The sequence below is a fragment of the Drosophila navojoa genome, chromosome 5, assembly GCF_054131105.1.
Source record: "Drosophila navojoa isolate 15081-1374.11 chromosome 5, UAZ_NAV_1.0, whole genome shotgun sequence".
In the NCBI taxonomy this organism is placed as follows: domain Eukaryota; kingdom Metazoa; phylum Arthropoda; class Insecta; order Diptera; family Drosophilidae; genus Drosophila; species Drosophila navojoa.
In genome coordinates, this window is record NC_142893.1 from 22161031 (window position 1) to 22178895 (window position 17865).

Genomic DNA, 17865 nt, shown 5'->3' on the forward strand with positions numbered 1-17865 from the left:
GTAGCTGCGAATGAACTAAATGAACTGCAGTCAACTGCATCACTCCTCTCACTATCCTCTCTCTCTCACACTCTCTCTCACACTCTCTCTCCCACTCTCTCTCACATGAAATCTTACTCCTACTCCGAACGGAAATGTGCCTCAGCTGAATGATCGACACTAATTACAGTGCGCAATGGGTTTATTTTTGCCCTAAACAAATTATGATGGCAGATTAACGAGAGAGAACATTGTTGGGTAATAATATTTTATAAAATTTATAAAATATAGGTATTTAAGCAACAACAAATGAATAATAAATAATAATAAAAGAATATATTGCTATTTTAACTTTATATCTATCTCTTTATCTATATATGAATTATAAAATTAATATATATAATCAAGCAATTTTGGCTATTCAAATAACTGTATTAATAATTTAATTTTAAATAAATTAAATTTAAATTTAAATTTAAATTTTAGATTTTAAATATGTAAGATTTTGGACAGCTCATGATGAATGAATGTGTAATTAAATATTTGAAAAGTATACGGTAATAACGTGTTAGCTTACCTTAATATAAAATGGAGCAGCAAGGCCTAATTAGACGTGCACTACAAAAGAATAAAGGTACATTTACCAATTTTGTTATATCAATACTGTCATTTTAATAATAATAAATCTAACTATGCTATGTTAAATGAAAAAGAGAGTGGAATATAGCCTCAGCATAACATACTAGATTTTAATATATTTTTCCAACTATAATAATATATATTATTTTTATACTTTTTATACTTTTATATTTTTATATTTTTATACCCTGAGCCCATTGAAAATGGGAAATCAGGGTATAATGGTTTTGTTAAAAGTATGTAACAGGCAGAAGGAGGCGTGGCAGATCCCACAAAGTATATATATTCTTGATCAGGGCGACGAGCTGAGTCGATTTGGCCCTGTCCGTCTGTCCGTCCGTCCGCCCGTCCGTCCGTCTGTCCTTATGTATGAACGCGTTGATCTCAGAAGATATAAGAGCTAGAGACTTGAATTTTTTTTCCCAGGTCCGTGTATATCACGCGCATATCAAGTTTATTACTAAAAATCGATAACTACTCCCGATATTTTATTATCGATTAAAAACCTTATTTAATTATAGCGCCTACACCTTTAGAGCTAGAGCTTCCAAATTTTATATGCAGATTTATGTGTATTTTATATAATTTCGGTTTTTGTTAAAATTTACCCCCCACCCCTCACCCTCACCTTTGTAAAAGGCGTATTTCAAGTAGTAGAGACTTGTGCTTGGAATGTACATTCATTTGAACATTATGAGTATGTTCTGAAAGTTTCATTAAGATTGGACGTCTAGAAAATAAATTATTCAACAAATAAATTCGTTTAATATTGAACACACTGCAGCGCACCCCAAGCGCAGTCGCTGCTTACTGGGCAGTTAGTGCGTGTGGAGGGTTCAGGGTATCTCCTAGTCGAGCAGTCTCGACTAGAGTCTTCTTAGTTGTTTCAATAAATTTTATTATGGCACACAATAAGATTTGCACCTGTTTCTTGAATCAGTGATAAGTCATATCGTTATCAATATGTACATAAATATGTAGAATTAAATTGGTTTATTATATCTAAGAGAAATAGAAATTGTGATAAATATCAGTATATATCTCAGTTAGAACCGTTTTTGTATTTTCAATCTATAAATATAAATATGATTGTTGTTCCCATATACATATTATTAATTCTTATTTCTGTTCGCTTTTCTGTCGATCGCGCCCACTGTGCACAGATCATTTGGTTCAGCTTTAAATTTTCAGTGTGGTCGCCCTGAGCCTGTCGCCTTCGAATCTCAAGTAGCTGCCAGCTCAAGTGTTGTCACCAAATTTGTTTGTTTACGCTGCGCCCCTGGTTGTGCGGTTATCGTAATTCGATGCCACGAAACAAGAAATATAAAAACTCTGTGCAACGCGCCTTGAGGCGCCATCGAGGCACAGAGTCGGGCGCATGTCAAGTGGCCAAGCAAGCCAGCCAAGTCCTGCTCGTATGCCTATATATATATATATGTGTGTGTGTGTGTGTGTGGGTGAGTGTCAACTGCCAACTGTCAACTGTCAGATTGTGGGCCATTGTTTACGTTTTGTGCTGCGGCACCTGCGCACTGGCCACATAAACAATCCGAGCAGCCTGTACCAGAAACGAATGTCACGAACGGAATGCAAACAAGTGGCTGTGGCAGCACGCGACAAACTGTTGCCCTTGTAGAGAGAGACTGCCCAATGCCCCTCCTTTTCCCCAAACATATATATATATATATATATACATATCGATTGGTGGAGGGCATGCGCAGTGGAGCAGCTGCTGGCTGACATATCGAAGGAAACTCCTTTTGATGTAGACACAATAATTGCGGGGCATGCCACTGAAAAAGTATCTGGTGGTGCTGCTGCGTGTGCAGAACGTTCCCGTGCTTCGTCTGTAACGGTTCATAACATTTCTAGTGCGCTTTCACTGTGTGGCCAGCGTGTGCGTGTGTGTGTCTGCTGAGTGCGTGTGTTTGTGCCTGTGTCCGTGTGCTCAAGTAACAAGACAATAAAAACAAAGTCAAATTTGTCTAATTCGGTTGCCCGTTTAGTTTGCATCATTTGTAGTTGCATTCCAAAGTCCTTCATAAGTTTGCTTTTTGCATTCGATTCGCTGCTGAGTGTGTGCGTGTGCGTGCGTATGTGTGTGTGTGTGTTGCCTTCTTTGCCTTGGTTGCTTAACACGCACAACCACTCACGCTCACTCTGACACTCACACTCGCACTCACACTCATACAAACGTACAACATACTCAGACCAATACACACGCATTTGTGAAAAGTGAAAGTGACGCCCCAAACTTGGAGAACGCGACGAGCTTTGACCACATTCATCTATATACACAAATATATAAATATATAAAAATATATATTTATATATATATACATAAAGAGAGCTACATATACATAGATATATACATATATTGTACTTCGTCAGAGCGCCTATCAAAGTAATTTCGTAATTTCGTAATTTCGCCTAATTCAAATCTGTTACTGAGCTCTTTCTCAATTTTTAATCCCCATTTAATCTACAAACAGCCCTCGCCCCTCGCCCTCTCGGCCCCGCCCATCGCATCTTGTGGCCCGTGGCCCTTCTATTTATGCGTAGCACATACAAATTCTTGCACACACTTATACACAGCACAATTTGCTTGTCCCGACCATCAACAACCCCAATCTTCAATCCTGAGCCCCCCACCCCAACCACCGAAATTCTCCACGCATGCTGTAAATTCAATAAATACTTTTCGGCATTTATTTTGTAAATTCTCATCTTTCATTTCTCTCTTTTTTTGGTCTTGCAATTCGCTTTTCTGTCTTCTTTTTTCGAATATTTCCAACTGTTTGCAGTCAAAATGATATAATATTAAGCACGCTAACGGATCTCGACATCCGTTGATTTCAAAACTTTATACAATTCTTAAGCTGAGCCACAAATCAATTCAACTTGCAACAGGTAAGTAGCAAGAATTTTTCCCTCTTTCTTTACTTTTTCGTTATATAACTCAACAGGGTTTCTTTAGTCTGAAATTCAGGTAACATTTAAAATTTGGAAAATATACATATTTTCAATTATTTGGAGTAATTTTGTATACATTTTTGGCCCATTTTTCGTACTTTTACTGCATGTTCAACACTCATATTTCGATTCATAGCGTTGAAGCCCTGAAAATCCCCCTGAGTGCGCCCTGCGCCCTGCCTTCCAAGGACCGACTGTACATTTATCAATTTCCCGTTGCTACTGTCTACAATTGTTGTTCATGTTGTGGGGAATCATCATGCTCGTTCGCCATGTGAAAGGAGTATATTGGTTTTTGTACAAATTTTGTGTTGATTTGGTCCTGAGTCATTGTTGAGGCCTTGATAAATATCAATAACAATATACTCCAACTCACACAACTTTTTTAAATGTTTCTAAACGTTTTTTTGTTTTCCAAAACTCTCAAAGTAAAATCCTATTATATATACTGTTATGTTTGGCTACCATTTCTACTATTTTTAATTCTGGAAACCCCTTTGCATTTATTGAATCACAAAAGAGCATCGAGCAGTCGGTCCTGTTCGACTGCAGCATACATATTCGATGTAGTTGTTATTGGCGTTGTTGTGGTCCTTGTGTCGTGGCTCCTCTCGCTATTGTAGCTGTAATTTATTTGCCTCTGCTACGTTCAAGGACACATCCAGTGCAGGTGCTACACGCACGGCTAACCACAGACGGGCACACAGACAACGAGAGACAACTGTGGGGCCGAGCTGTTGTTGTCTGTGTGCCTGAATTACAATTTAATTACTTGGGGAGTCCTTGCAGACTTAAAGGATCAGCGCCAGCCACAGCCACTGAGTCAGCCTCGATGTGTGTGCTATATATAAACGCCTGTTCTCCAATTAAGTTCCGTTTTGGCTGGCAAGCTAAGCCCAAAGCTCGAGCTAAGTCCTGAATGGCCGCAACGCAACCCACACGGAAATCAATGCTTAAATGTCAGCTGAACGCCTCCCTTTCTGTCTTGCAGTAAACCCAAATGCCCGAGGCATTGATACTACCCGGCATGGCTGACGCAGAGCCGGACTTATCAACGTTCGAGAATAAAACGGGACTCGCCGAGGACATGAAGTTCCTGGCTTCAATGCCCGAGCTATGCGATGTCACCTTCCTCGTTGGCGACACCCGCGAGCCCGTCTGTGCCGTCAAGGTAGGTGTCAATATTTATATATAGATGTATATATGAATGTGTGTGTGTGTGTGTGTGAGCGTGTGCCTGCGTATGCGCTCGAAACCAGGTCACTGCGTAATCGACATAGCATCCAGTCCAGTTGAGAGTCCTATCCTATCCCTTATCATGATTTCTTCCTGCCACAGGCTGTGTTGGCGTCGCGTTCGCGCGTTTTTGCCAAAATGCTCTACGCTGCACCGTCACCGCAGCGAAAGAGGGAGACTACCACCAAGGAGAACAAGCTGCGACTCTTCCTCAAGCGTTCCTCGGAGCCCCTGCTCAATCTACAGAATGCCGCACAACAGGTTCGTAGTCTCATAATCGATTAACTTCAAAGGGGAGGGCTTTGGATATGTGTATGTGTATGTGTTTGTATCTATGTGTGTATGTGTGAGTGTGTGTGTGTGTGTGTGTGTGAACGAGAGTATGGGTGTGTGCTGATTGGGGCATTCGATTCTATTCGATTTTGAGTCGATTGATATTTTATTATTTATGTACATTGTTGTAAATATGTATTTACTAAATACCTTCATTAATATATATGTAACTTTTTTTGTGCGTACTCTGTTGTGACTCCATCCCCAAACATCCAAACATACATAAACCGCAAAATTACAAAATAAAAATCAAACACAACACCAAAAATAATATCCATAATAATAGAGAACCGGTTTCACCCAACAATTAGCTCCGATACCCGAGGTAAACGCTTTGTTAACCAAAGCGATAAACTCTATGTATGTGTATGTGTATGTGTGCGTGTGCGTATATTGAGTAATTAGTTATAATTAGTAGTTGTGTCCTAGTTAATAGTACAGTGAATCCTTTAACTATATCAAATTAAAGTAGTAAAATGTAATCTTAAATTTATAACTAATTCCAAACAAACTAATCCAAATTTTAAGCTAATTTATTTACTAGTTGAAAATGCTATTCACGAGAATTCACTGTACTTACTGTGCGTGTGTATGTTGTATATAGTATGTGTGCTTTAAGGCAGGCTTTGAAGAGATATACCATTATACGCTGTATATATTTATAAATGTCTAATAATACTCCTAAAAAATACGGTCCAAACTGCATCAAATACTAAGTAAATTTAATGTAGGATACGATAAATGTATTAATATTTGTAACACTTTGATCTTGTTTGCCTTGAAGAGTTCGTTAAACCAAGCTTCCTCCCTTGAAGTACTTGAACTAATTCTGTATATAAGAAATATTATATCTTCTATAAATATTATATCTTTTTTCTGCTATCGCTTTCCAATTACCTCTATATATCTATGTCCCTTATACCCTGCGCTTGACATTCATTTCCGTTCTATAGATACACCCTGTTCTATAAGTACATCTACAGTTCATGTTTTATGTGACCAATTGTCAAAACTAATCCCTAAGCTTGTGTTTCAAGTGTTCTTGTTCTACTAGCCTCTGTTAGCGGTAGTCTCTTTCAGGTAATTCCAAATCAGTTTTGCTAATATCCGCTTGTTTTTACAGCCCTCTGGTCAACAGCATCAGACGCTGATCATTGAGGAGTTCGAGCCGGATGTCTTCCGCCAGCTCATCGAGTACATTCACACGGGCTGCGTGACCCTGCAGCCGCGCACCTTGTTGGGTCCGTATTGAGAGCAATTATATTTAGATCCTGTTAGCTAACTTAGTTTTTCTTTCCTCCAGGCGTCATGAATGCGGCCGATTATTATGGATTGGAGGAGCTGCGTCGCGCCTGCGCTGGCTTTGTGCAGTGCTGCATCAATGTGGACACCGTCTGCGCCCTGCTGGCCTCCGCCGAGCGGTACATCCAATACAAGTGCACCAAGACGCTGGTGCAGAAGGTGCTCGAATTTGTGGACGAGCATGGCAATGAGGTTCTGAATCTGGGCAGCTTTACACTGCTGCCGCAGCACGTAGTACGCCTGATACTCGCCCGGGAGGAGCTGCGCGCCGATGAGTTCACCAAGTTCCAGGCAGCGCTCATGTGGAGCAAGAAGTATTTCGATAACAATCCGGTAGGCCTTCAATGATCCCCAAGGGAAGATCCAATAACAAATAGTTTCCCTCTCCCATTCAGAACATTGACATCAAGGAGATATTGGGAACGTTTCTGGAGTACATTCAGTTCCACAAAATTCCCGCCAATGTGCTGATGCGCGAGATCCATCCGCTGAACTTGGTGCCCTATGCAATAATCATGAACGCTCTGGCCTACCAGGTGGGTTGTGTGCTCAATCGTCCATTTGCTGTTGGCTGCTTTGCTGTTTATATAACTCAGTATCATTCATGCCGCATTACTTGTCTATCTATCTGTCCATCTACCTTTCTTTCCATCTGCCTTTCCATCTGTCTGTCAATGCACTTTTTAACCATCTGTCGCCCATCGCCTATGCTATCCATCCTGTTGTCCCCCTTTATGTCTGATTCTACAAATTGCAGGCAGACCCAGAAAGTATCGACCCCGGAAAACTGTCTCCCAACTCTAGCCGAGTAAGGCGCGCCCGTCAAAATCAAGGAAGGTCCATGTCCGTGCAAAGCTCGCTGGACCCGTACGGCTCGAACACCACGCTCAGCTCCAGCGGCAGCAGCGACCCCGCCAGTGGACCGCATCACAGCAACTAACATAGGTTGAACGGCCCCTCCTCCTCCTCCTCGTCCCACAACCAGCCACACCGCCATCGCCACCACCACCAATCGCTGCCCAAGATACGCAAAGCCAAGTCCCAATCGTTCCGCACTCGTCGCAGTCCCTCCGAGCGCCGCAGCCCCAATGCTCCGACTCTGACCCTCAACACAAATGCTACCAGCAGCGAGAAGAAGCGCAGCCCGCTGACACCGAAGAGTCCGGTGATGCCGCAGCCAGAGTCCAAGAGTCCGGGCAGCAGCTCGCAGAAGACGCCCACCACGCTCTCGCGCCAGGGCACGCTGCGTGCCTCCAGTCGCCGGAAGAACAGTGGCCAGTTGTCCATCTCGTTGAGTGCTCAGAGCCAGGGTCGGCGCAGTCCAGCGGGTCTCAACGATCGCAGTCCGCAGGGCCGCCGCAGCCCGCTCTTTCCCAGCAGCGGCCTGAGGTCCCCGAACGAGCAGCCCAGTCCGACAGCGCGTAGTCCTACAGGAGACTCACAGCGGCGCAGCCCGACCTTCAGCATACAGATCCATACGCAGGAGCGCCGCTCGCCCCTGGGCGCAGTCGCCCCCTCGGACTTCAGTTGCCAGGCGGGGCCATCGAACACGAGGCGCAGTCCCACATCCACTGTGCACGTGCAGGACATGGCCACAGAGCCGGAGGAGACCGGCTTCATTGGGCTGAAGCGAAACTCGATAAGTCTCTTCACGCCCATTTACTTTGCCAGCGAGAAACGAAGTCCCATGGGACCCATACCGCCCATTACAGTGTCCAATCCCGCCGAGACCTACAAGAGTGCAGAGCGCGAACGTGAGGCAGCCGAGGCGGCTGCTCGGGAGAAAGAAAAGGAAGCCGCCCAGGCCCAGCCGCAGCCCGAGAAGAAGAGCGTAATGCGAGAGATCCTGGCCTTTGTGCGCAAGCCATCGAAGCACCTGACAACGCGCACCAATCGCTTTGCCAATGCGTTCACCCGGGCCGAGTCTGGCTCGTCCAGCGGACCGCTCATACGGCAGAGCACGTTCTCGGCCAGCCCGGCAGCCTCGTCGACGGCCGCCAAGAGCGCCGTGCAGAAGCAGATGTCCGAGGTGGGCTTCGAGCCGAAGATGTCGCTCAAGTTTGCGCATTACACGAAGATGTCCCTGAAGCTGCGTCGTCTAGCCCGTCGGGAGGAGGAGGAGAAACAACAGCAGCAGCAGCAACAACAGCAGCTGCAGCAAAAGTCATCGGCGGTCAGCTCGGCGTCCGGGTCGAAGCGAGCCAGCACGGACTCGAATGCGGGCAACGCACAGGATCAGGTAGGTGCAAGCGGAGCAGAGGAGGAGCTGCCATTCGAGCTGGCGAATGTGCACTTTGAGAAGGTAGGTGAGTCCTATATCAAGCATGAGCGACTCCGCGAACTGGTCGAGCCCGAGCTGGAGGCCGAGGACGAGCCCGAAGAGGGCGAGCCGGAGCAACCGGATGCTGCCATGGCACAGTTCGTCGAGGACGTGACCAACTCCCTGAAGGTGGTGGCACTCAATGGCGAGAACGGAACACCGGCTGTCCATCACTTCACGCGGCGCTCCGAGAGCCGGGAACCCATCGAGCCGCGGATCAGCGAGGAGCGTGAGTCCGACTCGAATGATCTGATCATACCCGACGAGCTGCGGGCGGAGCTAACGGAGATTTTGAAAGCCTATGCACCAGAGCCAGTTTATGTTAATCTGCAGGCGCTGCGGCGCGAAACCGAGGAGGCCGAGGCGGTGGCACGTGCCGTTGCAGAGGCAGCCGCCGCTGTGGCGGAAGCAGCTGCAGCTGCAGCTGCGGCGGCACCGCCAGCGCCCGAGAAGCTGCCGCTGCAGTGTCCTACTATTGAGTTTGAGCCGCCATCGCGTCGTTCGTCCTTCGATCCGCCGCGCTCGCCGTTCCTGGAACAGCTACGCAGTCCGGGCGTCGATACGGACACAGATCTGATCAATTTGCAGCGTCTGGACTCCGGCGGCGACAGTTTCGAGATGGTCGACGGTGATCGCAAGTCCAGTCGAGCCGAATCCAGTTTCGACTGCCCCTACTCCTCGCGTGACACCAGCTTCGATGTGTCCATATCCCGTTATCAGTCCACCAGCTACGAGGATCAGACCTCTAGCTTCGAGATCGTCGACACGGACGATCGCCGTCGACACATTGATCTGCGCAAGAGCTCGATTGAGCTAGTCGATGCGGAAACCTTTCAGCGTTCCGGCTCCTCCTGCGGCCGCAAGTCCTCCCTGGAGACCCACTTCGACTACACGCCTTCGGAGACGAGCGGCATGACGCCGGCTCGATCCCCCAACTTCCCCATGACCAAGAAGCAGAAGACCGAACATTTTCGCCAGCTGCACATCTCGCCCTTCAGTGCCTTCTCGCGGGCACGCAGCCCGCTCTCACAGCAGACCTCCTCCAATTACAGCTCGCGCGACAGCTACGACTCCAGCTCATCCTATCCGCATGGCCATGAGCCGCAGCGCAGCCCCTACGCTGACCCCAGCAAGAAGCACTTTCCGCTGACCATCAAGCAGCGCGAGGAGGAGGTCAAGACATTCCTGTGCACCGATGTGCGCTGTGCCTCGATCTTCGAGCCGCGGCCCAGCTCGGTGCTCACCCAACAGCTCTCCACGGGCTCCATGTCCACGCCCTCCGCCTCCGGCTACACCAGCGCTCCACGCATACCGAGCGCCTTGAGCGGGGTGACTGGCGTGCCCGCCTCTGGCACGGGCGTTGGCATGCCCATGGGCATTGGCGTAGGCCCGACGAATGCCTCGCTGGGTTCCTGTGGATTTTCCAGCGGCAGCGAGTTCGAGCCGCCCTCGCCGCGGCGGGCGGCCAGCGCCTCGCCCAAGCACACGTTCACATTCCGCATCGTGATGAAGAAGGTTGACAGCTCTCCGGAGGCGCTGTGCCCGGAGCGGCATCGTTCGCGCATCATCGATCGCTATCGGCGCCGAGATAGTCGCCGCAAGCGCATCCACGATGCGGGCAAGAGTTTCTAAACGGCGATCGAGGGCACGAATCAATCAAGTGTTAAAAGAAGCTCCCCATGCTTAGTCATTGAGATCGAGATAGACAGCCAAGGGAAATGTTTCTTGAACTTTAATCTTCGTTCGTTCCTCAACTGAGTCATAAATCCATGTGTATCTTTTGATCGACTTCTCAATCCCAGGCAGCAATCTAGTGTGCGCTGTGAGACGATATTTTTGTCAGCAGGCATACAGTTTTCTTCGACAATCTAAATGTTATTCAACCCAGGATTTGCCACAAGCAACCCACTGGCAACCCTCTAGTCGTAAGTTCTTACAGAAACTCAATGCGAAGATCAAACTTTATAAAATGGTTCTGGTTTTTAGGCCGTTTCAAAACTCTATGCTAGGTGTTTGTATTTGTAAATGACGAGTCCTTGAATAAATCTATTTATATACATATAGATAAATATATATTTAATGTATAGGCTAAGTTAGATCATTTTTACATGTAGGCTAGCACACTTCATTAACATTTAATCATCTTCAAGGATAATGCTCGGCTCATGCTTGCGAGGTACAAATGAAAATTTACACTACAAATTTGTTGCTAAGCTGCTTGAAAAATCTCAAAAGAAAAGTTTAAAAAAAAAAAAACAAACAAAGAAATTCTAAAAAATCTACAAAATATATGTGAAACAATAATTCCTCCCACGATTTACCTGATTACTGATTAAAAGATAGAGAACATTTATATGTATACATGATAAATGTTTATCTATATGATCTTGCATTAATGTTAATAACTAAATGTTGTAATGTTTGTGGTATATTGTGAACAAATATTACGAGTATGTGCGCATTTTACGTGGTTCCTGTTATATAGATATAAATATATACATATATATATAAATATGTATTACAAATTTTGATGGACTAGCTATTATATATATTTATATATGTATAATATTGTTAATGATCAATTCTTTATGTATAAAAATCTGCTATTGCAAGGGACAACGTTTATTGTTTAAACTTAAGACTAAACTAAACTTAACTAATGAAAGAAATGTTAAATCAGATTTAAATTAAATTAGGCATTTGCTATATATACCCTATATATGTGCATGTGTATATATACATACATATGTTAAAGTAAATCTAAAGCTGGATTTGGGGCCGTACTTAAATCTTAAAATAAAAACTTTTGTGCCGAAAAATTTTAAAAAATTAAAATTTATATTTAATGAGAGCCAAAAAAAAAAAAAGAAAAAGAAAAACAACAATATGGGATAATTCATATTTCGTGTTGTTCATGTTTGTTTGTGAGAGAAAAAGGAAACTAAACCTAAGCAATCTATGTGGTGTCTAAGAAATTCATAAGATTATTAACTAAGAGCAGCTGTAAGCATAATTTATATAAACCAATGAAAAAGCAAAGAAAATGAAAATGATATCAACATTTTACAGGTATTTACGCATATAAAGCATTTAATTCTATATACTATATACATCTATAGATATACATATACATACATACATACATATATTTATTGTACTTACACGACATTGACAACAACAACAACAACATGAGCCACAGCTGCATCGGCATAGAATATGCATATGTATGTACTATATATATGATAAATCCTGCCGTGCAAACCCAAAACAATTTTGTTCGTACAACTAACATGAATGCAAGTAGTTGAAATGTTGCTATATTTTGATTTGTAGTTGCTTGTTTTTAAAAACTAAAACGAAACGCTTGACAACAATCCGTAGTACTCGAAAGCGATGTCAATTTTGATTTGCCTGTGTATGCGAGAGCTTGACAGATGGCTCCCTCTGTCACTCTCTCTTTCTCTCAGCAGAGCGAGAGAGAGAGGCGAAAACAGCCAACTACAAATTTCACAAATGCGACTTTCTTCTATTTACAGACATTTTACCTAGCGGATTTATTGGATGTGGAATGCGCAGGCGTGGCCATATGCATTTTTATCACAGCTAATTATATATGTATAAATATTGAGTGGGAAAGAGGGGGAGGAGAGTGAAGTAGAGAGAGTTGCCATTCATGTCCACTTCCAGTTGCAGTTGGAAACGTGTTCTTTATCGTTCAAGTTTATACTTTATACGTTTCTATCGTTATCGTTGCAGTTATCGGGCTATCGAACTTATCATAAGTATATATATGTATATGTATGTGTTTGTGTGGCCATTCGTTCAGCCAAAATTATAGTTTATGTGCGTTTTATTGTAACAATTGAGAAATAAATCCCGATTCAATGTCGTTATTCGAAAATGAGAACAGCAACTTTTTGGAATATCCGCTTTTATTATTCACTCAGCCCTTACAGGCGAGCCTCCGTGTGCAGAGCGAGCACGCCGTCGAAGTCCTCGGCTCCGATGTGAATGTAGCCATAGCCATTGCCGTCCACCTTCACCGACTTGCCTGTGCAGGCGCCATTCACCAAGTTGCCGGAGATGACGTCGCAGTACTCGCCCGCGGGCAAGCAGGTTTGCAAAGTCTCCGAGAGGTCGTAGAGGTTGTTGTTGAAGGCGACGAAGCCCTTGGAGCCGCGACAGAAGGCAATCTGGTTGTCGCCGTTGTCCCACCAGTTGTTCATCTGGGTGCCGCGGACGGCGTTCTTGAAGCCGACCATGTTGTAGATCTGGCGCCAGCGATGCTCACAGATCCAGCCATTGATGCAGCCGCCGTCCTCATCGAACTCCGGCGAGATGATGCGCTCCTCGGCATCCTGGGGCGGCGCCTGGTCGCGATCATCGAAGCCAAAGGAGCTCATCACCTGGCTGATGCCATAGGGATAGGCCAAATGGAAGGCGGTGGCCATTTTGTACTGCTTGGGCGACTTGTAGTTCAGCTCCTGGCCGCCGTCGCGCTGATTGTCGTGGTTGTCCACAAAGGTGAGCGCCTGCTCAGAGGGCAGGAATCCCCAGTCGGTGCCCCAGCTCGATAGCCATTTCAGCGCATTGTTGCCACGGAATGCCTTGCCGATCTCCTCTGAGAAACGGAACTCGGTGACTGCGCCCAGGGGCGTGTACTCATCCCGTGAGACCGTCTCGTGGCCATGGTCGATGACCTCCTGGTAGATGAAGGGCCTCGCGTTGTTGGGGAAGCCGTGGTCTGTGTTCAGGTTGCGCGTGTTGCTGTAAATATACTAAAGAGCAAGATATATACTGAACTGCTACAACTCCAAATACTGCAAGTCTCACCTCCAGATCAGTGGCAGCCATGTGCTTGGCCGCATCCACGCGGAAGCCAGCCACGCCGAGGGAGATCAGGTGATCGAGCACCTCGATCAGCTGCCTTCTCACGTAGTCGCTGCTCTGGTCGAGATCCTTGAGGCCCACCAGCTCGCAGTGCTGCACCTGGAATCGATCGTTCCAGTCGTGGATCTCGCAGCTGGGATGGAAGTCCTGCTGTGTGTAGGGTACGCCCGGGAAGGATTTGCTGCTGGGCTCAGCCACCGAGCCGCCAGTGCCTCGGGCAGTGCCCACCCAATCGCCGGACATGTGGTTGAGCAGAACGTCCACGTAGATGCGGACGCCCACATCGTTGCAGCGACGCACCATGTCGGCGAACTCGAGCTCGTTGCCGGAGCGTGTGATCAACCTGTAGGAAATGGGCTGATAGCGCTCCCACCACGGCCGACCCTCGGACACGATGTTCTCGGCCACGGGGCTCACTTGGACACCTGCGTAGCCATGCGGGGCAAGAAAGTCCTCGCACTCCTTCGCTATGTCCGCCCACTTCCATTCAAAGAGATGCACGATGGTGTTGCGGTTGCCCCACCAGTGGGGATTGTGCTGGGCCACCGCCAACCCGGCTAACAAACAGACTAACGTCAACTTAAGCATGGCCAAGAACTGTTACTGAAAGCCACGCGACGATCCGCTCTTATATACATACGCCACCTAATCTAATCAACACCTGACCAGGGATTTACATGCTTCGTGTGGAGCCAATTTACTGCCCGGCCAATGGCGAATTTTACGCGAATTTACGACGGCCGCAGCTAACTGTCATGTTGACCTATGGTAATAGTCTTCGTACAACAACATGACTCAGAAGACCAGTCAAAATATGTGTATTTGTGATAATAAATATTGATATGCCTGGCAAAGAAGCTTCGCTAGCTGTATTTATATTTACAATCCATTCAGTTCGAACTTTGAAGGGTTGTAGCCATAATATACTCTGTGATTATGAAAATTTTATTTAATCACTATTCAATTTATTTAGAGTTTTCTTTTTAGTATTGTTCTTTTTTAATATTTGCTTACATTTTATTATAATTTACTCTATTCTTTTGTTCGAATATTCAATCCGCACAATTTTTGAATTTTTGTTTTAATCGATATATTCAAGTGTTTGCCTTGCGATAGCTTATAGTGCATACAAAGCCTGAGGGAACTATCGATAAGCAATAAGTCGCTCATTAACTCATTTCATTAATAGGTAATATACATAATTTTCTTTTCATAAATTCATTTCAAAACATAATAAAATGTAATTAATGAACTGTTTGTAGTTAAAGGCAACAGCTGCTTTTGTTGCCAATACTTTGAAAAGTAGAGCTATGGCACAATGTTGCCAAGTGTGTTGTTGCTAGGTACCAGAAATGTTGCAAAGAATTTTACAAAAAATTAATAATTTACCGGCGTTTACTGTGTTCATATTTTACTCTGTGTTTAATGCTGCAAGACTTATAATATTACTGGCGGCAAAGCTTTGCTAAGCATGTGTATGTAAAAGCTCAAAATGTTGCTAAGCCAGAGGTGTTTCAAAGCTATGATAAAAGTTGTAAAGCTCAAAATGTGTCTATGCTAAATGTTGCTAAGCACGGTTAATTGCCTTTAATATAAATTCTCAAAATGTTGCCAACTCAATTGTACCCGAGCCGTGTCTAAAGTTGCAAAGCTCAAATAAAATATTGCAAAGCTGTTGTCCAGAATATGTATGCACATATATTGAGAGAGTATGTGTATAGAGTATTTGTGCTTCTGTATTACGCGTTTACGTTTGCCTGTACGTTAATTCAAGTTCTTTAATATATGGTTGATGTCCGAAGTGCTTATCAATCGCACGTTGATTACTTACGACCCGAGATATAGAAAACAGATTTCTGCCGAGTGCTATTTTTGTGAGGGGGCCAGGCAAAGTTTGGACGTTTATGCCAGCTTTGTAACTTCTGACGTGCGCGGCACTCCTGAATATAATTCTTGCGCAGTATAACTGTGAAGTAGTATATGATTTCCACCAAAGACAACATGCTCATACCCACAAACAAGCTGAAAGCGCTGCCCAAATTAGCTGAAAACGAAAGCAAATGTGAATTTACACAACTGAGAATTATCGGTCGATCAACTCACAGACTAAGGTGACCATGTTTGAAAGCAGATCTACGCGCACTCGTCTATAGACTTGGGAATTGAGAAAAATATGAACAATGGCATCATTATGCTCGATTCCTTTGCTATGATGAGAAATATATAGTGAGTATAGCATCAGACAGAAAATGGAATAAATACTAACTAGAAGGGATCCATAACTGGCATATTGAGCTTTAGATCAAAGTTCGAGATCTGCACATCGTAGTCAAAGTGCTCACAGGTCAAGGGGCAAGGACACTGCGTTTTCTTCCTGCGCGTTATGATTTCGGCTTTGGGGATATATGTATAAAATATAATTCATAAATTCAATTTAATGAATTTAGATACTTACGAAAATTATCAACCAGGCAGGGTATATCCCGGAACGTGCATACCCGCTCCTTGGTGCGGTTGAACTCAAAAAAATAAGTATGACAGCCGCAGAGCTTGTCCATGTTGTTGGCTCGGCAGTTGAGCTCACAGTTCGGGTAGACGTAGTTCGAGAAGTAGCGCAGCTGAAACTCATGCCTGAAAATGCAATTTCTCTGCGCGATGGGCAGCGCCTTGACGGCATCTGAGCAAAAGGTCTCCACGACGCGCAGCGTGGCAAATGATTCGGTGTTGAGGCCCAGAAACTTGCAGTCGGCATGGGCGCTGGGAAAGGCGTCCGTCTCCTGGATGAGCAGCTTGAAGCCATGCGAGTAGGATTTTAGGGCATCATAGTTCTCATCCTTGTAGCGGAGGATTAAAGACAGCCCATTGTCCAGACCACCAGCAGCAGCCTGAGCAGTGAAATTAAGCCTGAATATCAGATAGAATAGAGCTTTATTTATGTAGATTTATATTGTGGACCTACCCGTCCTGTCGCAGGTTGAAGGAGCAACAGTGTCCAAAGAACGTCTTCGACAGCTGGAACAAGCGCGTGCAGTTCATAATATCCCCATGATAGCGACAGCGATGCAATATCTCATGGCAATCCCAGCGCAGTTGGTCCACAAACTGAATCAGGGTCAAATTATTGATCTGCAGCACAGACTCCATTAGCTCAACCTCTGCAGAGGAGAAGCGCTCGTCGTCTAGCATGAATCCGCTAAAGATGTGCAAGGTCTGCAATACGTCCGATGTTTGAACATTCTTCGGCAGCTTCCTAAAGGTGATGCATATATATGCATATAAAGGAGATAGACAGAGAGAGAGAGAGAGAGAGAGAGAGAGAGAGAGAGAGATTGTTTCACCTACAGCGACTCGATGTACGCCTTGGACTTGTCCATGTTGAACAACACCTCGGGACAGATGGTTATTGGTGGAAAGTAGAGCCGGCTGACGGGCGCGTGATCGTTCTCCACATTCATGCGCGTGGGACTGCTGCGGTAGTCCGCATAGAAGGTCTGCGTCATGACGATGGCGCAGATGAACATCACAATCGAGATGAGAATCCACACGAAGTGCACCACGCGATTTGTGTCCTTGTCGCGTGTGTACTTCAGGCCATGTATGCTGCTCGTCGCACAGAAATCGCACCAGGTGCGTCTCAGGGCGCCATGCAAAGCGGAAATCTTCGGATCGATTTGGTCCGGAGTTAGCTCCTCCTCGTGGCCCATTGCTGCTTGAACGAGGACTGTGCCCCGAATACTGATTTGATACCTTATTTTTGTCCCTTTTTTATATGCTGTTCGAGTGGGCGTGGCGGCCGTTTGACATGGAAGCAAGTGTTTATTAATATCGAATTAGTGTAGGGCTTGACACTGGGGTAAGTGAAGGTGCTTAGCTGGCAATGCGAGCGATATAGATACTCGATGGGTAATCCTTGCTGAAGACCCATTATACTAGACTTTACCAATATATTAGATTTATTTATTTTTTATTAATGAGATATTAGTATTAAATTGAAGTTGAGACCTATTATACTATCATATTCTAGCTGGGAAATCCTAGCCGAGAAAATATTAAATCGACCTTAAAAATTGTTGAGCTAACCATTGCTCCAGGTGATCCTTTCCTAGCTTAGTCTTAAATAATCATTTAAAATACAATTCTGGCAAATCGCTTTACAAACAATGGTACTGCTTTTGTAAACCCTCTTTAATCTC

At 44.9% G+C, this 17865-nt stretch overlaps 3 protein-coding genes across 10 annotated transcripts; 1 reads left to right on the top strand and 2 right to left on the bottom strand.

Annotated features, from left to right (window-relative positions):
- Positions 1–2383: 2383 nt before the first annotated feature.
- Positions 2384–11021, top strand: gprs (speckle type BTB/POZ protein). Of its 8 annotated transcripts, none has more exons than XM_089260775.1 (9): positions 2384–2473; positions 3423–3528; positions 4583–4762; positions 4930–5088; positions 5447–5485; positions 6284–6401; positions 6464–6795; positions 6858–6998; positions 7220–7640. In XM_089260775.1, exons 3-9 carry the CDS (start codon positions 4592–4594, stop codon positions 7400–7402), a joined length of 1143 nt encoding a protein of 380 aa, XP_089116901.1. In that variant the 5' UTR covers positions 2384–2473; positions 3423–3528; positions 4583–4591; the 3' UTR covers positions 7403–7640. The 8 variants fall into 8 exon arrangements, with proteins under 8 accessions (XP_089116901.1, XP_089116900.1, XP_089116902.1 ...); XM_089260774.1 differs by having other exon boundaries at positions 2414–2489; XM_089260776.1 differs by having other exon boundaries at positions 2443–2467.
- A 1593-nt stretch (positions 11022–12614) lies between these two features.
- Positions 12615–14564, bottom strand: Amyrel (Amylase related). Its single transcript, XM_018104300.3, has 2 exons — positions 13616–14564; positions 12615–13560 (listed from the first exon to the last, which is right to left on the bottom strand). Exons 1-2 carry the CDS (start codon positions 14258–14260, stop codon positions 12733–12735), a joined length of 1473 nt encoding a protein of 490 aa, XP_017959789.1. The 5' UTR covers positions 14261–14564; the 3' UTR covers positions 12615–12732.
- A 620-nt stretch (positions 14565–15184) lies between these two features.
- Positions 15185–17445, bottom strand: Nach (nach). Its single transcript, XM_018104314.3, has 6 exons — positions 17015–17445; positions 16632–16922; positions 16128–16576; positions 15939–16065; positions 15776–15879; positions 15185–15716 (listed from the first exon to the last, which is right to left on the bottom strand). Exons 1-6 carry the CDS (start codon positions 17374–17376, stop codon positions 15496–15498), a joined length of 1554 nt encoding a protein of 517 aa, XP_017959803.1. The 5' UTR covers positions 17377–17445; the 3' UTR covers positions 15185–15495.
- Between the last annotated feature and the right edge of the window lie 420 nt (positions 17446–17865).